General features: G+C 41.5%; 2 protein-coding genes across 5 annotated transcripts; one reads left to right on the top strand and one right to left on the bottom strand.

The window, feature by feature from the left end:
- Nucleotides 1-756: 756 nt before the first annotated feature.
- On the bottom strand, nt 757-16,441 carry LOC127358871 (RAS guanyl-releasing protein 1). The gene is made up of 17 exons (XM_051392380.1): nt 16,130-16,441; nt 15,317-15,492; nt 10,372-10,477; nt 8,850-8,912; nt 8,635-8,766; nt 7,800-7,953; nt 7,446-7,619; nt 6,525-6,641; nt 6,156-6,431; nt 5,654-5,734; nt 4,756-4,860; nt 4,469-4,578; nt 3,841-3,985; nt 3,662-3,698; nt 3,141-3,272; nt 2,073-2,392; nt 757-1,990 (listed from the first exon to the last, which is right to left on the bottom strand). Exons 1-17 carry the CDS (start codon nt 16,264-16,266, stop codon nt 1,856-1,858), a joined length of 2,400 nt encoding a protein of 799 aa, XP_051248340.1. The 5' UTR covers nt 16,267-16,441; the 3' UTR covers nt 757-1,855.
- On the top strand, nt 15,387-23,907 carry exd1 (exonuclease 3'-5' domain containing 1). 4 transcript variants are annotated; one of them, XM_051392406.1, is made up of 11 exons: nt 18,418-19,691; nt 19,829-19,897; nt 19,986-20,019; nt 20,090-20,166; nt 20,255-20,328; nt 20,855-20,941; nt 21,051-21,155; nt 21,235-21,315; nt 21,449-21,592; nt 21,670-21,861; nt 22,951-23,907. In XM_051392406.1, exons 1-11 carry the CDS (start codon nt 19,562-19,564, stop codon nt 23,680-23,682), a joined length of 1,725 nt encoding a protein of 574 aa, XP_051248366.1. In that variant the 5' UTR covers nt 18,418-19,561; the 3' UTR covers nt 23,683-23,907. The 4 variants fall into 4 exon arrangements, with proteins under 4 accessions (XP_051248382.1, XP_051248374.1, XP_051248366.1 ...); XM_051392396.1 differs by having other exon boundaries at nt 18,419-19,691; nt 20,252-20,328; XM_051392422.1 differs by lacking the exon at nt 18,418-19,691 and adding an exon at nt 15,387-15,517 and having other exon boundaries at nt 19,986-20,166.
- Nucleotides 23,908-24,671: the final 764 nt, after the last annotated feature.

The raw sequence follows: 24,671 nt of genomic DNA, 5'->3' as shown, positions 1-24,671 counted from the left end.
ACCATCCTTTTTCACTGGGTCTTTGCTCAGACTGCCAAGTCAATGGAAGGCAACAAGTCATTATAGCTGCAAGAACTGAAGATGCACAGTATAATTAAGGGTGAAATGGCTTTCTTTGTCTAAGTATGAATTACCACTGTAGACATGTAAACACTGACTTACAGACAAGAGAATATGGCAGCATAAAATCACCTGTTGTTTGCTGTATTGCTTCAAGAAAGCTGAAGGATTAGGTACTTGGATTGAATCTCTGCTTCTCCAACAAGCAGACAGTTGCCCTCTCATTATCTACAGGCCGACATTAACTGTGGAGCTGCACTCATTACCAGCAGCAAAGCCCAAGGGACAGGGCAGATTGGCACAGTCTCCAGACAACAGGGTGACAGAGCTTGTCTTTAAAGCTGTCTCACAAATCCATCATTCCACCATTTCATATAGATGATTATGCTTAGCTGCTTAAATTCACCTCTTAACTGCTGTTTATCGTAGTTGTTTTCTTATGAAGCTCTGCTTTCCTCATCCCTAAACTTACAAGATATTTTAAAATATATTTAAACTTATTTAATCACAACCTACTAGAGACAACTGTCTGATCGTGATGTTTTTCACACAGATAGCTAATTAGAGTGCAACATTTATAGTACAAGTCCCTGAGATTTTGAAAACTGAACGTCAATAATGATTAGTGAGAAGCTGAAGGACTATTGTGAGGCTTTAGTGACCCCTAGTGGTCAGATTGAGTAACACAGGCCATGATTTTATATTGAATTTACAGTGTTTATTATAACAATAAGAGAACGATACTGAGAGATTGGACGAACCTTGACTTAATTAAGATGGCATTGTGTATACTTTGTATTTACAGTACGTTACACACATTACAAACACATGTATCTTGATTGCCATTCACAGTACAACACTGCTGCAATGGACCACACAATGATAAAATGACATGGCTGCACAATAAAAAGTATCAATATGATGCACACACACACAGAAGCATAAATAATTCACTTAAAGTACCAGTATACTGTACAAAATGTTCATTTAAGTCACTCTCTATATGAACTGTAGTGTTTGAGACAATAAATATTAACAGACGCACTTAAAACATCTTGTGCATTGATATGAACAGGGACAATAATGGGACGGTTCTGATGCCCCCAACTCATTCTGCTGCTATAACCAGTGGGCCCTCATCATCATTGATAATAATAATAATAATAATAATAATAATAATAATGCACCTGTCATATACAGAATAAACTTATTGTTTTTGAAAACTGCAGCCTCTGATTTCCATTTTATGTTTAACATAAATATCTAATCTCTTTATTGATCAAGAATTGATCAAACACAATCTGCTTTATTTTCAGTCCTTCATTCAATATGTTTTATGTTTTTATACTTTTAACACGGCCACTCCAACTGAAACTACTTTTAATGTTTCACTAAATAAAGTGAGTAATGCTTTTGCGATGATTTTCATTCTTCTGTGAACAGAACAATACAGTGAAGAGGCTCCTTCTGCTCACTTGAAACTTCTTTAAATATACCACTACAGCCTTTTTACAGTATTTTTTGTACTATGTACTGTAGCTACACACTCCGAAAATGTCCTTATTATTGGTGACATACTCATTGTTGTATGCCATTGGCATTCAGACACTGGCTATGTGCATTGTATCACACGTTATACCTCGTGAATTGCCCGGGTCTTGTTACACTGGTAAAATACTTGCACTGTTCATGGTAAATAAGTTAAAAATTGGATCCAGATTGATACATCCTGCCTCACAGGGTCAGCACCAGTGTCCCTGGAAGGTGTCCAGTGTATGTGTATGTGTGTATGTGTCTAAGAGGAGGAGTCCTCTTCCACAGGGTGGAGAGCGTGCCTCTTCAGCAGTGTCTTTAGTATTTCCACCTCACGCTCTGCCTCCCTCAGCTTCCTACGTAGTGTGTCATTGGCTTTCTGCAGCTTCTGGTTCTCCTGGGAAAAAAAAGAAGACTTGTACAGTAACTGCCTTTAAGTATGTGTATTTGTTAGGAGGAAAAATGAACCTGACACTCACTGATTCTAGAGATTCATAGGTGGGTTTGCTCTCCTCTTCTGGGTCCTTAGACACAACAGACGCTCGGTTTTCCCACTTGGCACAGTGTCGCTGTTTTCTCTGGGGCACAGGGCTGGGACATGAAGTCAGGGTGGGTGCTGCTGGGACCAGTAGAGATGGCTGAGGTCGACTGGCTTCAGGGGCTGCGGAGAAAAGCTGGGGTCCCTCTGTCTGGGTGCCACTATGGACCCTCCGAGGCCTCAAATGGGAGGTGACTGGGGAGTCCGGGCTCAAGTCTTTGCTGTCATCTGGCGGGTAGGGGAAAGGACATTCTTCTGAACCTGTAGAGTGGGAAATGTGTAGAAAATGCAGATTGTTCATGATGATGAACTCGACCGGACACATATCTTAAAAGAGATCAAGCTCAATGCAATCGGTCACCAAAAAACAAAATGACTCAACTTAGTATGTGTGAAACAAAATAGCACGTCACAAATACTCATTTGAAGAGGGGCCGTGTTAATATAGCCCTCGTGTTTTTAAGATGTGTAGTGGTATGTCAATCCATATTAAGTAAAATCGAAAGTTCTTCTGTTCTGATTATAGTTTCTTTCTTGCAGCAGGTGGGTAGCTAGCTTCAGTATTACTGTAAGTGAAACAGTTCCTAATGACAGCTGGAGGGAAATCACCCAGACAATAAACCCCGTGCCCTTGACTTGTTTTCTTTAAGCTGCAGAAAACTTAAGTGAAATGTAAATTCTGACTTTTCTTGGCATCTGTTCAGTGTGTCTAGTGGTGATTACAGGAAACATCACTGTTTTCTAGCTGAGCACCTGCCTTAAAAAATCTCTGCCACCAGATGGCACATGTCACAGGGACTTCCTGATTTCTGCCATGTTGGATGAATATTATTGTCTTCATACTTCAGGTGAGTGTGCTTCTGTGGGAACTTGAGTAGGAGAACTATATTTGTTGGGACTGGGTGAGGAATAATACTGTGTGTGTGTGTGTGTGTGTGTGTGTGTGTGTGTGTGTGTGTGTGGGACTGTTTATGCTGTAATGAACCCCATCACGCATAATCAAACCCACCCTCTGAGGTGCCCATGGTGACAGGCGTGGAGCTCGGTGTGGGACTGTCGATGGCGTTGGTCACTTTGGCATTTTTCTTGCACTCAAACGCCACCTGGTCCTTGCACAGCTTGTGGCAGTTCATCCCACAGTCTGAGCCAGCCAAAAGAATGCACAACATGTCAGAACAGGAACTCAAACTAACATCGACAAACTGACTTCTACTGACTTTTCTTTGAACACTATCTGTTCTGCAAATGCAACTCTGGGAGCTTTGCATGCTTACTGTCAAGCAAACAAATAGCTCTTAGATCTTTTGAGGGACGGGGGAGGGGGAAAACTGTGGTTCTGGCTGCAGACTCTTAATTTTTTTTCATGTGCTGCAAGGTTCAGCTAGCTGAGTGCAACACACAAAACCACACTGCACCTTCTTTGAGATAGCTTCACTTTACCTGCTCCCCACAGTGTGTGTACCTCTCCTCATTTCTAAACATGATACTGATATACGGCCAAATATAGACATGCTAAAGTTGCAAAATTACCTTTACATCTGTAGCCTTGCTTGATGACACCCCACAACTGTGAAGAAGAATATGGAGAAGAAACATAATATAATATCAAGAAGCAAAAGCAAACTTAAAAACAACGTTACACATTGTTTTCTAGACTGTGACATAGCAGTCAAGCAGTTTCTATACTCATCATACGTGTGGTGACTTACAAATCCGGAGCAGTTGTCACAGAAGGTGGGTTTCATGTAAGTGGTCTCCTGAAAGTTATGGACAAATCCAAGACCCAGTTTGGAGCAGATAACACTGGCTCGCATGAAGTAGGCTGTGATCTCCTCTCTGCTGACGAGGCCCTCCCTGGACAATCACAACCACACATACAACATAATTTAACACAAGGAATAGAGCTCTAAATGATACAATATATTTTGGAAATAAACATTTTGACAGACATTTTCAGATCTTCTTTCACATCCCACTTTAATGTTCAGGATTCCCTGGTCTGATTTATTTGGGACTCACCCACTCATCTGCCCCATGTGTAAAACACTATACCACTTTTTTTATTGTGTAATGATAAAACAGTAACATCATCAACTATGGTGGTTTTCTAGCCTAGGTCTAAATAAGAAATCACATGCTCCTCTGTGGGTTTTGAGCATCATGTAACAGTGGACGTGCATGAGAAATAAACAGTGAAAATGTTGTGGTGGGGGTTATGGTTAGTTGTGTTGCTATTTTATGTTTCCTGTTTCTACGCTCATCACTACAAATACCACTTTTTCTTCCTCTACTCTAAAGTCACAAATGAGTTGAGTGCATGACCTGTCAAACACTCACTTCTCTTTGTCCATGACACAGAAGGAAAACGGAAAGCTAGCAGCAATTTTCTCAAACTCCCCTTGAGAAATGAAGCCGTTCTCGTCGTGATCGTAGTTCTTAAACACGGACTGTGAAAGACAAGAGGCAAACACCATTGTTGCTCGACTATAAGTGAACAATAGCTGCAAGAGCAGGCTGTCAAAATGGCAGCATTGAGAAGAATAGTTAAAATAAATGATTACGGTTATATAACAGCATTACTGAGTAGCAATGCGGAGGCTACACTTGAAAGCGGAAGCACTTACGTCCACCATTCTCTGCACATGTTTGCTGATGGTTCGGGGGTCTGGTTTAGGAGCCACTCCTGATGCCCAGTCCACAACCACTGGAGGTCTAGAGGGGGTGGCTGGCTGATAGAAAATTAATTAGACATTAAAAAAACAAGCCTGAACAGGCAGATAAACATGTACATAATTATCTGAGCAGCTGTATTACACTAAATATTTCCATGGCCTGCTCTGCAGAAGCAACACTATCAACTAGCTAGAAGTCAGATAAACTAATTGTTGAGTATTGCTTATAAAGATGTGTATTTTGACATTTTGTGAAATATGCTTGTTCTCTTTGCTGCAGAGAGTTAGATGAGAAGATTGATACCACTCTATTGTCTGTAAATATGTAGCTGGAGCCAGCAGCCAGTTAACATAAAGACTGGAAAACAGCTCGCCTGGCTCCGTCCAAAGGTAAAATCAACAATCTGCCTTTTACAGGTGCTGGTAGGTTGATTTTGTTACTGTTGGACAGAGCCAGGGTAGCCATTCCCCCCTTGTGTCCAGTCTTTGTCCTATGCTAAGCTAACCAACTACTGGCTGCAGCTTCATATTTAGCATACAGGTATGTGGGTGGTATCAATCTTCTGCTTCCCCCATTTCCAGTCTTTAAGCTAAGCTAACCAGCTGCAGGTTGTAGCTTCATGAGGGTTCTATCAGTCCTCTCATCTGACTCTTGGCAAGAAAGAGAATAACTGTATTTCCTGTTTTCGAGTCTTTAAACTAAGCTAACCAGCTCCTGGCTGTAGAGTGGTCTCAATCTTCTTATCTAACTCTCGGCGGGAATGCAGATGAGCCTATTTCCCCAACTATTGCTTTAAAGCCAGCTGGTAAACAGTTGTTAACTATAAGTGCCTCTGTTTCTATCACCCACAGGTGCTTTGCAGTTCTTGGGCTCCCTGGTGTAAGACAGTTCGTAAATCTCATCCTCAGTGTAGTAAAGGTCCAAGGACAGCTGTAGGGAAGGAGAGAACACATGTCGGCACATGAGAGGTGAACAAATAGAGAAAGAGCTCTCTGTATATCTAGATGTTTCTCCTTGAAACATGTTTTGATGAGGGCAGAATTAGGCCACAGGGTAACTATTATCTCTTCATGGGCATTCTGTTGTTCAAGTACGATTAAAGCACCGCACACAGATAACACAACAATACAGCAATCTGAACTCACTCTCATTCACACTCAGTTCGTCACCCACACACTCATAGATCATAGACTCTCATCACACCCACACAAGCACGGACACAATCCACATGCTGTAACACGCTCATTTGCATCTGTGCTTGTGTTCAGTACAATCTAGTGAATCACATGAAGATACATAACAATTAAAAAAAAAGAGTCCGAATGCAGAGTTGCACTGAAGGGCGCACTACCGTCAACAGATGGACCAGGTCCTTGTTAGCATCCAGCCCGGGAGGGATCTGCTGGAGCTGGATCAGCTCATTAATGTGGCTGTAAAGTGCCTGAAGCTTCTGGACGTTCACCTTGTTGTCATCCACATAGTCTGACATGGCCTCATTGACCGAAATCAGGTCTTTGAGGTGGACGCCCAGGATAGGGATTTTAAAACCTGTAATCTTGTTGTAAGCTTGTCTATAGTTGTCATAGTTTCTGCAGGAGGACAGTAGGTCTGTCATCTCGTTCAGTACCTGAGGATTGAATAGAATTTTTTATAATCATTAATGTGAGGATGTATTGGCTGTGTTATCAGTGGGATCTTATGGGGGGTGGTAGTCATTTACCTTGGTGACCTCACTAGGTACATGTGAGGTGGTGTCCTTCAGTCTGGAGATCGAGCTGTGACAAAGCCCTCCCACCACCGCCATTAGTGTGTTGTAATTGTGCATAAGATGTAGACTCTGGTGGAAGCAGATGCAAAAAGCACCGATATCACACACACATATATAAACACGCACAAATAAACTTGTCCCAGGTAGCCCCAGTTATATAATCTCCAGCAGTGCAGTTACATAAGCCACTTATATTGTTGCCTTTTTCTTACTGCGCTCTCATATCTCACTCTTTTTTTGAAAGTGCTTTTCCCTCTCTTTTCTTTTCTAATTCGTGCTGTCACTGGAGCATTATGGTGTGAAATTCGTTTCCACACCCGTGGGTTTTGAGGTTGACAGCAGTGAGCAGCAGCAGACTGGTGCATTAGTGTTAGGGTGCAAGAGGTCCTCCAGAGTACAAGCCTGCATAACGGCTCCCTGAAGCCTGCACCTCACTTTCTCAGCAGGCTGCGTGCAGATATACATTGGAGTGGTTTTAACAAGCAAAGTCTGATCAGCGACAACAGTCACGAGTCATTTCTCTCTTTTCCACTTCCACAACCTCCTCAGTATCTAAGTGTGTTCTACTCAATTACTCCATTAGCCTGCATTCAGTTAATATTTTTCTATTGGTAAAATCTTTGGATACGCTAAAAGCCTGCAGCAGAGCTCTCGAGAATCATTTCCAGCTCTCTGTGAATATGCATTATGCAGCTGCTAATTATGCAGCATCTATGGCATTGTTCGGAGTATGACAATAGATTCGGTGTGTGAACAGTAGCACGTAGATGCAAGCAAAGAGGAAATGTGTCAAATAAAGTTCCATTTTTTTCTTTTGCTAAACCAGGAACAGAAACTGTAGTAATGATAGTGAGGGGCTGATTAAACCACTACCTGAGCCACGTGAATAAACTTGGTGAAAACCTCAGCTCTCAGCTGAGCGGTTGGCCTGCTCAGCACCATCAGCTGAACCCACTGGGAGATACCGTTACACAAGGCGATGGAACGCTCCATCACAGGGATGTCCTTCATGCAGCAGCTGCGAATGTAATTCTGATAGTCTACAAACTGGCAGAGAGAGCAGAGAGACGAGCATAAAGTGCTGCACGGAAACTGTGAGGCATTTCCCCCGGGGAGGAAACACCTAATGGTTTATAGTTCACAGAGATGCATGTCAAATTAACAAATCGTCAGCGTGCAAAAGACAACCTAGAAACACTTGAATAGGTTTTTAGTGTGTATGCTCACTGATATTCTGCAGAAGGACTTGAATTCTAGGTAGGTGAGATGTTCAGCCAGCTCAATGGGCTCCAGGTGATCAAAAAGAAGAGAGACTTTCCTCTTTTTACTGTAGTTAGCTTTGATCTTCTGGCTGGCCTTCCACGACCGGTCCCGTTCATTTCTAGAACACACCATGGAAAATAACACGGTCACATTTACAAATTAGCAAAGGTTAAGTGATAGCATGACTCCGTAAATTGGAAAGTGACAGTTTGAGACATTGTTGTGTCTATTATAACAGATTTGTGGTAATGCGGTCAGGCAATGGAAACACTCCCCCAGATACCATTTTTTATACATTTATATTAAATATTCAGTTTAATATAATGGTAATTACATATAATTTAAAGTTTATTTCAACAATTCAAATTGATGGTTTGTAGTTTACTATGATAGTAAATTGAATATATTTGGGTTTTGGGATGTTGGTCAGACAAAACATGACATCTGAAGATCTTACATTTTATAGACCAAATGATCAATTGATTAATTTATTTAGAAAATAATGGGCAGATTAATTGATCATATTTCACTTCATACTAAGTAATCAAGGGTGAGGTAACTTTAATGATACGCTGGAACAAGAAAAACAGAAATGTACTGTATATGTGATGTGAAAAAGAAACAAACACTTGATCTTCTCTGATCTGGTACATTAGCAGCTTCAAAGTTATGCAGTTCACAGTTCAAAGTCTGTATTCTTGATCGTGACTGTTTTCAGTATTTTCCATGACAGAACAAACAACTGAGAGTCGTGCGGCCTAATGTCTCAGTTGCCAGCTGGTCAGAGATTAACACTTACATCCATTTGGTCTCTAGGAGAGAGCAAAGATGCTCCTGTCCCTGCTCTCTGATCAGCTCCCGGAACTGTTCCAGGCTGTCTGACAAGCTGTGTTGCAACCGGAAGCTTATCCAGAATTCCTGGATCCAATGCCTGGAAGTCAGAGATGATACCATGTAACTGATACAAAGCACACAATTAAAGACTGTTAAAATGCGCTAGTGTGTTAAACTGACCTGATGAAGTAGCATATCTTCTGGCACTCTGTTGGCTGCTCGTTGTCCAGCGCTAGTTTATATGTAAGCGTTTTAGTTAAGGAGCTAATGTTGACTTAATTATTAACCTAAGTAAAGTGCGGTTTTATTGAGTCAGCAGTGTCTCAAACTTAACAGCATTTTTGTTTAGGTGAGAACAGCTTGCCAGTAAATCTGCTGATCTTCAACTTTGTTCAGGACAGGTGCGTTTTGAGTAAATACTGAACATACGGTTGACTCGACTGCAGAGTTTCTTTCGTGCATACAACTCATTAATAAAAACTACAGCAACTAAACAAAAAGGCTAACAGAAGTGGCATTTGGTAATGTGGGAGGAGGCGGCTGCATGAAGCAAAACTCTGATGAGCATCACTGAATCATTCTGGCATACAGAAGTAAGTGAATAACAAAATGTCCAAAGAAAACACACAATTGAACTGTTGATTAATGTGCATTGTTTACTGGTAGGACACTAAAGATGTTTTTAATCAACGCCTTGCAATTATTCAGCACTATGGTCGCACATGTGGACCATGACAGCACCCTCGTCGATTGAAACACAGTGCACACAAAAGCATTTCCTTATTATACGAAGCAGCTTCTATAAACAGACTGACACTATAGCTCTCAATTGGCAGAAATCAGCGTGAAGTGATGCACATAAAAAGGCTAATTGCGTCATGGGAGCAGACGAACCGCCCACGCAATCCCAAGGCCAGACTGTGATGAAGGCTGTTAATGGCCCCTGTGTCTCTTCACTGATCCTAAACCCACACACTGAATTTATTTGATGTATCCTTTTGGGTCTTGGGCTCAAAACGAGATGGTTAAAATTAGCAGAAGGGCATTCGGCGTTGCACGCTCTGACGTCGGTTCCTGTGAGCAGGGGCCTCTTTAAGCAATAGAGGGTCTGTGTTTATAAATAGTTGAAGAGGACTTGTATGTGAAAGAGACAGAGGTAATTAACACCTGAAACCCCAAGGCTGCTTGACAGGCCAGTTTGCACCTCTGAGAGGCTTTGTGACGCCACTGCTGTTTCCTGAATGAAAGCCTAGATTACAGGCCCTCCACTCAAGTCTCCAGACACTACAAAAAAATGCTTTTTTTTCCAGGTGTGAAGTGGGGAAAATTGAAGAGACAAAATCAAACATTCTGAAAGAGACCGGATACACATTGGTAACAGACTCCCTGTTACTGAACACATGGGGTACAAGGCCCAGAGTGAAGGAAATTGCATAGAGATGTCTACAACAACCGACAGCAGGAGTAAACATGAACTGCCACTTGCCTATCACATTTTACACTGACAGCTACAGGCTGCATTATAAGCCAAGTACAAGCTTGATTGCCTGTTGCTGTTGACAACCACAGGAAAGCAGCACAACGCAGAGCCAGTGATCTGATCCCATCTTACATTTGGTGCTCAAAATTGGCCAATGCACTGTTTGAATCATGTGCCTGCATTGTAGCGGTTATGGCTTTATGTCAGACTGTTGAAGGATATAGAGTGATGAGTCTGTCCAGTAGATCATTGGAGGAGATGAGGAGACGGTGCATGGTCAGGCTGATGTTCAACAGGTGGCTGCTCCCACATACAACCCCATCCGAGTCTGCAAGACAGTACGCACACACTTAATATTACCCTCATTGCTAAGAGGATGATATCACTTTTCTGCAAGACAATGTCACCTTAAAATAAAGGCGCATGAGTGACACAAGGTTTCCATTGTTGAAGTGGCATCTAACTCATGAGGTGTGTTTAATTTTACTTTGCTTACACAAAGTAAACTAGTAAAAATAGGATTCAATAGCTACTGCATATAAATCAAAAGCTCATCTTACAGTGGGCTTAATTTGGACCATAACTGACTAAACAGTCAACTTTTTAAAGGATAAGGCTGGCAGCAGTAAATCTTTAAAACATGGGTCACAAATAAATTCTTTCATTTTCAAAAAAAAGCTAAAACATTTCTTAAAGCAGTTGGGAACTGTATTTTTTTTTTTTGGAAATTGCGCATTTGTTGGGGACAATTTTCAGTTGCGGATTAATTCACATTTGGTGCTTCAAGTGAAAATCTTCAGCAGCATGGCGGTGAGAGTCAAAATAAACTACAGCGCCCATGTTTATCACACTGAAGGAATAGGTGTGTTGCGGCTCACTGACAGAGGTTGCAAAAGTGCACACATTCTTTACTAAAGTGGAAGTACAAATAACACATATTAAATAGATAAATTGTCAAGCCTGTTTTGACAATGTAAGGAGTGGAAAGTACAGATATGTACACATTTTCGTGAAAAAAGTAAAGTACAGATGTAGTACTTGTAGTACTGTAGTACTTGTAGTATTTTTACACGATATTTGCTGGTAGAATAAATTCATTGTGGGTTTTGGTGCCTTATCCTTTATTTACTATAACTGGGACGAATTGCAATGATTCACAGATCACACTTTGCTAATAAACCTATACCCACGGATTATATCTTTGATTAAAAAATAGAATATATTTAATTCTGCATTGGATTGTAAAGACCAATATAACTGGCCCCCTTTAACACTGAATAACCCTCAGGTGTTACCTGTGAAAACCATCACATAGTATTTCCATCGGTGGACAACAGAGGGCCGACTTAACCAGGTAGATGCACACACTGTAACATTCGTCACACAGACCCAAGGTTCTGAAGATTTGCCTTTCCTCTGATTGTGTGAACCTCTGCAGCGTGCTTGTCTCACTACCTTTTTCGCTTCCTTTTTCCTTGCGTATATCTGACTTCCTCTCTTTGTGACAAGACCACCTTTCCTACGCTACATCTTGAGACCCACAGATTTAGAAACTTTCTTGTCAGCCACTTAAAAAAATTAGACCACATGTGTACAAAATATTACAATGCCAGATCTGACCTGTCATTGCAGAAAATGCATTTTTTGGCATACAGAGGAAGAGCATTTAATTGCATCTTCAAATTATTTTTTAAACATCATGGGACATCTTAGGCTGTTTACATCTTCCCACAATCTGTAGAGAACAGATTGTGCTGAAAATTTAAGGAACAACATTTGTGAATTTTCTGCGTATTGTTTCCCTTTAAGCTTTACCAGTATCTTGACACCATCAAGGACATCACGCGTCTGTGGATCCACTTTCAAACCATATCACCTTGGAAATACCTCGGACTCCATGGCAACATGTTTTCTAATCTTTGTTATCTGTAAGCAACTCACCACTCCAGCCAGAGCTGACTAATCCAGCCCTCATATCCTACATGGGGTGTGTTTCTGTTTGTAACACTACTAAACCCAGTGAACATCAATGACCTCACCAGTCTAGTCAATAAGAGAGTAAAAGAGACAAGTGAAACAATGTCTAGTATTCAGAATTACATGGCTGGTAAAGCAGCAATGCTTTGATGCAGTTAAGACATGTGTATATAAAGCAATACCCTCTTCTTCTTCTTCTTCTTCTTCTTCTTCTTCCTGACATCTGTGAAAAACTCCGCTATAAGCCTGTTGTGCTACATTTATTAATTTAATGTTTTACTTCGGAGTCTGGTAACAATCAGGTGTGATTCAGCAAAAGTCAGACCTATGGTTAATGCAAAACAGGAAGCCATGACTCTCCACCAGGTAAACAATTGCTCAATTCTTTTTTTCACAACTTTCCAACCACTAACCCTCCCTGTGCAGGGTTAATTGCAAGAGGAAATCCTCTCTGGACTGTCTGTTCCTGACTGGAAAATTAGGAAAGCTGCCACCCGCTACAGTGGAACTTTGTGATACTGTATGGTGATAAACACTGCGGAGGGCACACAGTGTCTGGCCCAGTTTTAAGGTTATCTAAGACATAAATCAGCCGCTCCAAATGTGCGTGTCGCTTTTCCTTGTTTTGACAGAGCACATCAGACTGGATGGTCTCTTTGTTTTAGAGGAATCCAAGTCTGATGCAGATTTTTATCTCTCTGTGCTCTGAACAAACGTCTCCATAATAACCTGTAACGTCACAGCCTATGTTCGAATTTATACTTTACAGCAGTGGTTCTTAAACTTTTTCTGGCATGGCTCCCTTCAGAAGCCAAGCCTTCAGCACTCATTAACAACCGAAACTAGTAAAAAAGGATCCAAGTTGACCTTCCACAAAATAAATGTCAGCGCAATAGCTTCTGCAAACTCTTGTTGGTTTATTTTCCCTACATAAATAATATGCATTGAACTTTGCTCAACTCCATATTTTTCCCCTGGTCATCCATGCCCCACCTGCAGTGGCTCTATGCCCAACCAGTGGGGCCCACCCTACAGTTTTAGAACGACAGCTTTACAGTACTTGTAGCCCAGGAAGTACCTCTTTAGCTGCCAGGGGGTGCATTGAAAGATTATGGAGTAGCTTGTCTAATTTTATAAAAATAGAGGCTCATGATTTCTTTTAAACAATATATCCACATATTGAGTCCGCTATAACACTTGGACACCACATGACTAGTTAGCTAAAACTAATGCATAAATATAATAGCTGAAAGAAATGGACAACGGCTGAAATTGTTAGTTAAAAGTAATGTATAAATTGCTAATAATTATTGATTATGGTCTCCTCTACCTGCTCTGGTTTGTACAGCAATTTGGTCAACATGAGTTGTTTTTAAATGTGCTTTACACATAAATGTGATTTGATCTGATTTGATGAATAGTTGAAATAGCTCAAAAAAATGGACAACAGTTAAAACTGTTCGCATTAAGTAATGTTTTGTATGGTTGAAACAGCTAAAAAGAACAGTCGAAACAGTTATAATAGTTGAAAGCTAAAAGAAATACATAAATGGTGGAAACATCCAGCTTCTGCCACTCAAAGTGGTAGTATTATGAATGCAAACATTCAGTTTCAATTTTATAATAAACAATTCACTATCATATCTACTTTTATAGCATTAATAGTTAAATAATATCAAATCTAAAACCACTACAAGCACTTCCTATCAGGCCAACACCAACTTCTCCCTGTAAAAACTCTATTGTTTGATGTTTAATTTTATAAATTATATCTAATATTACGAAAACCTGTATGAATACAAAGCAACTGTAACCTGTATTAAAAAAACAAACAAAATATAAATGGATTAGATTGACGCAGGGCCTATTCAGAGCATGCGGTGCAGCCCAGAGCAGCGCGGTCTAAAGACAGTGATGATGTCAACAGCAATTGATCCACACCTCATAGCGCTCTGCATTTCAAAGGCTGGTCAGCATCTGAGGACCACTGTTAGGGGAGCTGACCTTTCAGCTCAGCCAGGCTTGAAGCTGCCATCAGGTAATCCTTCAAATAGCTCTTACGTGCCCTCTCACATTTGAAAAGGTGGCAGGAGTCATGGACCTTGGGGGTTTGCTTGTGATGTGGGCCAGAAGGAACAGGACAGTGCTCCATTTTATCAGGAGAGGCTGTTCAAAGAAAACCCCAGTTATAACACACTGTACTCAGTGAGATACCATCTGAGCATGTGTGTGTTGATGTCATATTTTGCATAGTGACACTGAAAGGACTTTTTTAAGCCAAGTGCTCAAACACTGTATAATACAGTACTATAGGGTTCCTTAGCTTCATCTGATTAAATCCATTTCCCTCGTGTATCTGAAATGAGCAGCAGGCTGTCATTACTGCCTGGTTTTACTTCTCCACAGATAAATGTAGTTGCGGGATGTCATTTTATGTGCAGCCCATTGTAACACCTCTCCATTGCTCTTGCTCCATTTGTGTAACCAGGCAACAGCAATTTGAAAGCTTGTCTCTTCAGAGACGCAATCACCATAACTCTGAGAGCACTCCAGACAACTTGATGAAGCCAATGATCTTTGCTTGATTGATCCAACTACAACCTACTCAATCACCGCTGTCCTTTTTTCTTTTAAAAACACTATACATCTTGCAGACAGTAAAATGTAATTTGACACAAAAACCGACACATACAGAGCAGCCATTGCAACCATTGCAGAAGAAATTATGATACAAGCAACCATCAAATACTTTCTTCAACATTTTCACCGCACAAAGCAAAAAAAAAAAAAGCTTTGAAACATAGAATAATATGTAAAACAACACTAATAAATGCAGCTGTGTTAAGAAAACCAATTTCACTTTTTAGATGTAAATCTTCCCACTCCTTTTCTATTGAGGCCTGCCCAGACTTGATGGAGATTTGCAGCAAAATTCCAGGAAAAGTGTTTTGGAAAAACAAAGACTGGGGAAACAACAACAGTGTGATCTCATAAAAGGTGCAGTTTTTTGTTCTGCCTTTAAGGCGTATTATTGTATTGTTTCTCAGTAACAGGACCACAGAAAGGTATGAGTCAAACTTGAAAAAATACTTCAGTGTTACACAAACATAGACCAGAAGCACCTGCAGCAGGCAGCACTCCACCATGTCAAACTCAACACCAGGGCCAAGGTAGGCGAGCACAGACTTACCGAAAGACTGCAAACAGGCCTGGATCAGCTCCTCCCAGCTCGCCCCCTTGGTGAGGTGTCCCAGGGGCATCATGGATTTACCTGGGGTGGTTTGGGCCGGGCTGGGTTTGTGAAACCTGTGTGGACGGCCTGGAGGAGAAACTCTAGACCTGGAGCTGCATCCTGGAGTCACCCTCCTTGAGAAACACCAACACAAGAAGTGTGAGTGGGGGAGGAGGAGGGGCAGGAGGGCTTGCTGTAATGAAAGTGTGCGTTTCTCTATTTGCATATGAGGATGTAGAGTATGTGCGTGTACATGCGTTTCAAACCATAACCTTATGAAACCACCGCAGATTATCACACATGAAACGATTCGCGTAACTGTCACACAAAAAAATTAGAGCCATTGTTAAGAAACCCCCCCCGAGATTTTGCTCTTCATTGTTCTCATTTCCTTCCTTTAACTTGGGGAAATACCGGTTGATTGCGGACATCCAGTTTAAACTGTTGAGTGACCGGTAAACAAGGTGGAATTTGTCCGAAACATGTGCGGTTTGAGCGCAACAGGTCAGAAAGTATAGCGCAAAAAAAAAATCACATTAGAGAACATAGCGCGCGTTTGTGCGCAAAACACTTAAGCAGCATCAAATACAGTTTTACGCACCCTTATGGCACACATTAGGACACGCCTGTTTATATACCACCAAGAACAGCCAGTAACACAACTCTCAACTAATCAACTGTTAAACAATTGCGCACATTTTTAGCCAAAACCACACCGGACACTCTTCTGTAAAAAAAAAAAAAAACCCATAAAAAGGTGATCTGACTTACGCGTCGTCCTTTCCCTTTTCGTCCGACGCAACGCTTTCGTTTTGGTTGTTTTCTTTTGATTGACATCCCATGGCGAGGTACTGGGCGACGAGCGGCTGAACTAGGCTGTCCATCTGTGTTCTCCTCGATGGGAGCATTTCATCGCTCTGCTCGGCTAAGTGCGCCTCCACGGTCTCAGCAGCATTGTGCTGACTCGTCAATGAACATTACACAATTAAGAGTCACCCAGCTTGTCTGCGAGTGGGCGGCCGTGGTGCCGGGCTTGTCACTCACACAGATAGTGGGCTCTCTCTCTCTCTCTCTCTCTCTCTCTCTCTCTCTCTCTGTGCTTCGGCAGCAGTCGTTGCTACTTGGGTGTGAGAGAGTGAGTGAGTGAGTGGGAGCTCTTACAGGTTTATGCTCTACAACTCTAATCAAATAATTGGTTTGGGGAAGAGGCAACAGAAATGAGAAGCTTAGTACGTTTTACTGCCATCTCACTCACTGTTATAAGGATTGCTGATTTGGTCAGAGATTTCAGCCTCCACCTACACGTTTCTGCTGTCCCATGTCAAAGCCTTTAGTGCCATTGGATGCACACAGATGCCATTGTCTCCATGTCCTTGACATGAATATGTTGGAAACTGTGGGATGCCATCCCTCTTCTAGATTGCTAAAAAAACTTTTTGTTTGTTCAGTCTGCAGAACAGGAAAAGGGTGGACCTTCCTCTAAAGATAACAGCTCCATTATGGCTTATATTGGGGGGGGGGGTAAAGTGTAGCATACTGTAGGTGGTCTAGAGAGGATGTTTCCTGAAGTCTTTCCAGCCGCTCTGAGGACCAAGCATCGTACCTGGGGCGACAGAGCGTTCTCCATAGCTGCCCCCTCCTCTGGAACTCTTTCCCTAACACACATCTCAGACTGTACTGATCCATCCAACTTCAAATCACTTATCCAAACCCACCTCTTCAGAACTGCTTTTAATGTTTGATTAATTGTTGAGTGTTGTAGATATATGTATATTTTTAGTGTGTTGTACCTATTTTTCAACTTATGTGAAGTGTCTTTGAGTTCCTTGGAAAGCACTCTATAAATAAAATGTTTTATTATTATTAAGTTCCCTGAGTCTGATCACTCAGTGGTGGAGAAGAGCTCTGTGATAAGGGATTCATATGTGGACCGATTAGTTAATATTTGATTGCTAAAGTGACACCCAAGTGCCATACAAACATTGATTTTAATTGTGATAATATGTGTATATTCTTCATTCTATGGCTTAAAAACTACATTTGATGTGTTTAGACATCTTTCCTCAATGAGCTGCATAAGTATGCAGTATGCTGTAATAGAAAGCAAGGTCTTACATATGATATAAGTGCAGATTAAATTTAACACAGCTTTTCTTTGACCATGAAACATCCAATTTAAGTAAAAAGGGAATGCTGTTAAATTAGCTCTGGAGCTCTGCTTTTGCCCTTTTCACTTGACTTTAACTGAGTACGAGCTCAGGAGGAGCAATACGCACCGTGGGACAAATGATATAAGCTGCATACAGTTTGTGATTAAGTCTGAGACAGCTCTGTGCCTCCTGCACCCCCAGAGCACCCTCCCTTTGATTAGGTGCTGTCCACTGATGAACAGTAGTTGGAGTTTGTGTTTCCACAGGCAGAGTAAAGTCATGAGAACCTGTGTATGAGCAGCTGCTACTTCTGATAAGATAGCTTGTCTGTACCCTTTCTGTGCCACTGCTGTTATCAGACCAGTCAGCGATGCCTTAAGCTTGCCCCTGTGTCGCTAAAGACACATCTATAAATCTGATCTGGTTTCATTGAGGACATTACTGAGCCCAGTGCGGCTGACAGAAATGCACTGCTTAAATAATAAATAAAGATGCTGCATATTTTGCAGGACTTTTCAGGGAATGACTGAAGGTTTGTGTTACTTGTGACCATTGCCTCATTGTGAGTCTCCACCCAACCTTGGACCAATAACAAACTCTAATGATAAGGAAAAATGAAAGGTGGATTTTAGATATGTACTGCTGCTACAGGAGTGACATGATTCAACTTATCATGTTATTCTCATTCCACAGCACTTTTTGTGGCATGATACATTTGGGTGGGTCATATTTCTATATCTGCTTATGATTATGCACTCTGGATGACCTCATGAGAAGAATGTTTCCTTATTAATATCTGAATAAATGCGAGATAATTAAAAGAAAGAAAAGTTAGGGGTTCGATGGAAGAAATCACACGTCTTCATGCCACTATTGATCTTTATTTGAATGTTGTATTGTGAAGATAACAGGTGAGATGTGTTTCCTCTGCATACCTGAATGCAGTATCTTTGAAAGATTATTAGGAACCAGTTCAGGCATTGGCTCTATGGTCAGATGCAAAACATGCAGCATGGCCAATCAGTTCTCAGTTAGTCACTGCAGCAGCTGGCAGCACGGTGACTTGTGTCTTTAGGGTATAAGTAAAAAGGGCAGTGAACGATCTCTTGATAAATGATCATCAAGATCTAATTAAACTATATTCAAATTTTGTGTACCTCTCTAAGGATGCACTGATGGCCAACACAGGGCACTGACACTGTACACAGACAAATTAAATGTGTATGCTCATATGCATACACTCTGTAAGGATGGAAATGTATGGCTGCTTTTATATAAAAGTGCCATTATCAGATTGAAAATCGTCACATGTCTAAGGAACACACTCAAGTGGGACTAACCATTGACAGTAGCCTATTTATAGGGACTAACAGCAATTAGCTCAATATTGGGTTGTGAACTCCCCCTGGTGGATATTTGGAGTTATGTACAGATTACCTCATTTGAAGACAGTGTTTACTGTACGAGCTGTGCCTGTTCCTGCTGTTGGTCCGCAAAGACCACACACCACACTAGATAGGAAAAGTAGGACTTGAAGCAGCATTAACCTTCTGTAAAACAAAAATGTCTGTAAACTTTGTTTTGTATTTGTTTACCCAATGACAGCTGTAGATGACCACCAAGTGTAATTTTACCGCATACATTGCCGCCTGCCACAGTTTGTTTTTTATTTCACTGGGGGCCCACCAAAGTTGGAAATGTTAAAATAATGTAGTCAGACATAGTAGCTTTTACACACAATGATTAAACTCATGTGCATTTTGCGTGGTGGAAAATATGTAATAATATATATTATGTTCTATTATAATATCATATCATAAAATCCAGCCTTTACAGTTTTATTTGGCTAATTCTGATGAGAGATAGGCAGGGACCAGGAAGTCGAAGTTGAAATTAACAGGGTGCTTTTGAACGCAACGCTGATTTGCCCCTCACGGTACGGCGCTCGCGCTCTGACAATTAGCCTAGCTAGCCTAGCAAGTAATTGCTGTGGCTAACAGAAAAGCGTTGACAGGCTGATATCTGTAAGCTAGCAGCTTCGTTGTCGTCAAAAATGTTTGTGGAAGACGTCCAGTTCCTGAATGTCCTCAAGGGAAAACGTATCAAACTGACCCTTAAGACTTCATCTTACCTCGGCGTCGTCCAACGTATCAACCCCAACAAAACCTTGATCTTGGCAGACGGTTAGACAAATGTTCACCGTGTATCTTCTTGGGAGTTAACTTGGAAGTTCATTGGTTTTGTCAGAAGGCAGTGTGCTGCCTGGAGGCCACATACAATTCACCGTCCAGTAACAAATAACTTGTGTGTATTGTTTCAGTTGTTAGTGGCAGTAATGGCTGTAAATATCCTGGTTCAAAACTGTTCTACGGCCACGATATTCTGAATGGTGAGTTCACTCATGGACTACTTTTACCTTTTCACTAAATTTCATGAAAGTTTTTTATGTCTGACATGATGTATAATTTAATTAACAGTGGAATTTACCAATGAGGAAAAGGCTGACAGTGGGTAAGTAATCAATCACTATTGGTGACTCTGACTTGGCCTTTAACTCTAACATGCAGTGTGTGTTGCACAGAAATATTCATGACCACAGACTTGAAGAGCACTTGAATGTGAAAAAATTTCAGCCATACAGGAAGACACTCACATTGGGTAAGCGTTATAAAGGCATCCAATTCTCTTATCCTCAAATTCATGTCTTCAAAGCCATTAATCACTATTGAGAGGGTTGTTTTAGCAGATCATGAGGAAGATGACGAGGAGTATATCAACTTTGTGGTCATTGATGAGTTTCATGAGAAGTTTGGACCTGCTGTAAGTTGATTTCAGGTTCCTTTCTTTTGCATAAGTCACTTAAAGGTCCAGTGTGTAACATTTAGGAGGATCTATCGTCAGAAATTTAATATAGGTATATTTTCATTAGTGTACAATCACCTGAAAATAAGGATTGTTTTGTTTTCGTTACCTTAGAATGAGTCGTTTTTATCTACCGAAGGAGTGGGTCCTCTTCCATGGAGTCTGCCATGTTGAACCACCATGTTTCTGCAGTAGCCCAGAACAGACAAACTAAACACTGGATTTAGATAGAGCCTTTTGCGTTTTCAGCAAGTTTTGGCCATCGTACTTTCTCCTACAAGCCTGGAAAGCGAGTGGTATTCAGTTGGTTGCAGTCTGCAACTTCACCACTAAATGCCACTAATCCTACACACTGGACTTTTAAATGCTCATCATATATTTTACACTCCAAATTATGTGGACAGACTATAATGATGGAAACATGTTTTTACTGTGACCTCTTGTCTTAAAATCTCTTTATAACATTCTGATCTCCATCCTTCAGGTGATGCACATCAAGAAGCAGCATGTGATTGGCGTGGGAGCTGATGGAGTTGAGGTGTTTAAGCATGGGAGACTGTGTTGGCTGCAGGTGAGAAGTTCTGAAATCTGGCCTTCACTCCTTTCTTCTTTCTTTTATTTTTGAATCGCAAAAGTGAAAACATTAATAAAATAACGTGAACTGGTCTTCATTCATCTAGATTGCCACTAAAAACAAGGTATACCTATTTGATATCCTGTTGCTTGGAGCCCGGGCTTTTAAGAATGGTCTTTCCATGATCCTGGAAAATAAGCACATACTAAAGGTGAGCAGTTTAAACAGAGACATTCTGTAAAGTGAAGTTTATTACCATTATACCTATGTTAATTGTACATTTGGTACAGGTCATTCATGACTGCAGAGCCATTTCTGGGTGTTTGATTGCTCAGTTTGGAGTGAAGCTAACCAACGTCTTTGACACACAGGTACATGTACAGTACAAACAGAGGCCCACTTTAGAACATCACTCAATAATGCCGATTTTCCCTTTCCTGTTTCTCTCCTGTTTGTTTAGTTTACCTTATTTATTTCCTGCTTTTTCTCTCTGCATGTGTTCAGGTGGCAGATGTCATGTGCTTCTACTCGGAGACAGGAGGTTTCCTTCCCGACAGAGTCAGCACTCTGCAGGAGGTGGTGAGTCTCCATCTCAAGGTGCCCTCCTCCCAGCTCTTATCCCTTCAGATGAAGTCACAGCTCACCAAGGTACAGTACACAGTCAGCTGTTAGCTGTCTAGTTGTATCTGTTTGTGTGCTGTAATCATTGCTGTGTGTTTTTACAGGAAGAAAGGGAGATGTGGCAGAAGCGGCCCTGTCCTGTACCCCTACTTAAGGTGATGGCTCTGTCAGTGATCCACCTTCAGCCCCTCAGGCTGGTGCTGCTGGATACTCTTATGACGGACTACGTGGCCGTGGTGGATTCATACCTCAGCAGCACCCACTACGAACCTGATGAACTGGAACATGTCAACATGGTGAGGAAATCACAAAGAAGCACTTGTTTTTTTATCTTTATTTCCTCACAATGACACCAACATGCACCAGGGTGTTACCACCATAAGAATGCAAATTTTGGCACAATTTGTCTTAGATGGATAAATGATTTTGGCATTAAAAATCTCTTCCATTTTGAATTCTTCTTTTACTGAAACTGTGAGTCTTTTATTTTTATACCAGTCTTCTTAAAGACATTTTTCCCTTTTAATTTTTGCACCACTGTTAACAGGTTAGAGCAGCCACACTACCCGCATGAGCTGTGCATCTCTCTTGTGCATCTCGGCCGCAGCTGCATTGACATTTCTCTAGAGAGCAGAGATCTCGCCTATTTTGCGTTGTTCCCAGCATAAATAGACCGTGAAAAGGGTCAGTTCATTGTCATATCGACATTATACCACCAACATACACATTTCACTACAGTTTCAATGTCTATATTTGTAGAACATGTCACATACATGAACAAAAGTATATGTACACCTCCTGTATTTTTTAGATTTGAAGCTCTCTGGCATTTCTGTTGACAGAATCCATTCATATGTTTTACTGTATAGTATTTATCAAAGGCAAACTGACTATAGAAAGATAAGGCTGGCTGCAGCAGAAACACTTTCTGTGTGGTCACCTCAGGCATGCGAGGTGCAGAAGTTCAGCGAGGCAGCCGTCACACACTGCTGAGGCAACCTGAGGACCAACTGTTACAAACTGTTGGTTTAGCCCTAATCAGGTGAACCAAACTGGGTATTTTTGTAGACTGCGTTCACAATTGTGTGTTTTGGGTCTTTATACAGGATTATTCAAGTGAATTTAAACAGCTTTTTGGTATATTTCTTTCATGAAAAAAATGCTCAAAAAGCTCACTAAACAGATGGATTCACTTCCTAAAACAATACTCACATGACAATTTACGTACTACATTGAGACAGTTTGTTGTCACTGTAATTGTGCTTCTGGTCCATCCTGTCTGTGCCTTCCTAACATCATTGCAGTGTACGTAATGGGAGACAAAAGCCACAGTATTCAGTCTGTGTAAAAATACATTCTAAACAAACAGTCTGCCTGTTCTTCAGGAGAGTGTGTTGGACTTGCCCAGAGAGCTCAAGCAGCTGGAGCAAATGCGTCATGATCGGCAGGAGTGGGCTGCCGAGCACTACCCTGTCACAGAGCAAGGTCTGCTGGCTCGCTTCAATCCCCAAAGCCAGTCTCCACCCCAGACTTCAACTGCAGCACAGGAACATTGCCAGACACAGGCAGATTCCTCAGAACCTGCACCTGCCTCAACACAAGTAGACCTTCCCCCTCACAAGCCACCTATGGGGCCTCCAAGAGACACCATTGTCTCATCTGTGGATGTCCAAGCCTCTCCTGACCCAGCAGCCCAGGCTCAAGTTACAGCCGTTGTGTCAGACCTCAGGGCAGAAATGTCAGTTAGCAGTCCCCCGTCTGTAGGTGTGGGAAGAGGGCGCACAGAGGCACCGATTTGCACAATGGGTAGAGGAAGGTCCTTTGGGAAAGAGCAGTCATCTGTCCTGGCCTTACCTTCTACAGGAAGAGGCTTTCTTCTCCAGATAACACAAGCTCAGATCCCCAGAGAGAGCACGCCTGGTAGGATGGAGACGGCTCCTTCGTGCTCCAACCATCCACTTTCCCAGGCAGTGATGCCCCAGCCCCAGCCCCAGCCTGGCCCCAGTGCTGATGACCTGCCAAAGGACACTTCAGGCCTGAGAGGAGACAATTTTACACCCACAACCCAGTCCCCCTTCGCTTCCCTCAGGCAGTCATTTAGTTCTTTCAGATATTAAAGGAAGTGTTACAAAGCCATATAAGGTCATGTCTTCCAAATGTTTGCTGTTCCATTCTTTGTGATTTCCTAGTGTGACCAGTAGATGGCAGTAAATATTCTGTTATGTGCTAAGGTTTGTTTGATACCAGGTCTTTTATGTTGGGGAGATAAAAGAAGAGAAAAAATATTTTGTATTTTGGACATTTCATGCCAGTTTAGTTAAATATATTTGTGATAAAACGTATGCCTGTCTCTTCCTTCATTTGTATTTTATTTCATTAGCATTTTTTGCACCCTCTAGATCATTTTTAGTTTTGTTTTGATTGAGTGGCAATTGACTGCACTCTTACCAGTAACATCTAGATCATCTGTGTGATAGATGAGTGCATTAATTGCTATTGCAGTTAATATAAGTGATTATTTTTATCATGCAGAATGTGTTCTGATTATGCGTTCAATGCCTCAAAGGGCCAATAAATATTATCGTTGGATGCTGGAAAACAAACTATAACCAAAAACAGCTGCACATGCTCATTAAATCATAATGTGCTAAGCTTAGTGTGATTCATTGCCGGTACAGCTTGGCTTCTGTGTTGCAGTTAATTGATTGTGAAAAGCAGAGACGGGCATTGATGGATCTGCCGTTAATTGAGCAAAAACATTGCTAGCTGACACTTCTTTTGATTACTGATGACTAAAAAAAAAAAAGAAAAACCCATTAGACTTGGCACATGCTGAACAGCAATATTGACTCTCTGCAGCTTCAGTCAGCGCTGCAGTTCATATGTGCATGATCACAGGTGGCCGACACCTGCCATGTTCTATAAAAGTAGATCTTATCCATCTAATTTACTGCTTGAGGTGCCATGCAGACTTTGCAGAGAGGCAGCCATTTTTGCCTGGCTCATCAGAGGTTGGTGCCTGGGATCAAAACAAGGCATGCACACAACAGCAGGTCATTGCCGCAACCCGCAGTGCAAATGGGCCCCCCGTATTAATCACATCTTA

Source organism: Dicentrarchus labrax, unplaced genomic scaffold, assembly GCF_905237075.1.
Source record: "Dicentrarchus labrax unplaced genomic scaffold, dlabrax2021, whole genome shotgun sequence".
Lineage (NCBI taxonomy): Eukaryota > Metazoa > Chordata > Actinopteri > Moronidae > Dicentrarchus > Dicentrarchus labrax.
Note: the sequence above shows the minus strand (reverse complement) of the source record. Positions and strands in the feature narration are given on the sequence as shown.

Bases quoted from the DNA above. Each gene is read 5' to 3' on its own strand.
- LOC127358871 (XM_051392380.1), bottom strand. From the start codon at position 16,266: ATGCTCCCATCGAGGAGAACACAGATGGACAGCCTAGTTCAGCCGCTC. The intron at 4,861-5,653 runs GTGGGTGATAGA...ATTTTCTATCAG, and splicing joins CCAAGAACTGCAAAGCACCT to CCAGCCACCCCCTCTAGACC. The intron at 3,699-3,840 runs GTAAGTCACCAC...TCTTCTTCACAG, and splicing joins GTGACAACTGCTCCGGATTT to TTGTGGGGTGTCATCAAGCA.
- exd1 (XM_051392396.1), top strand. From the start codon at position 19,562: ATGTTTGTGGAAGACGTCCAGTTCCTGAATGTCCTCAAGGGAAAACGT. The intron at 20,329-20,854 runs GTAAGTTGATTT...TCCATCCTTCAG, and splicing joins ATGAGAAGTTTGGACCTGCT to GTGATGCACATCAAGAAGCA. The intron at 21,156-21,234 runs GTGAGCAGTTTA...CATTTGGTACAG, and splicing joins AAAATAAGCACATACTAAAG to GTCATTCATGACTGCAGAGC.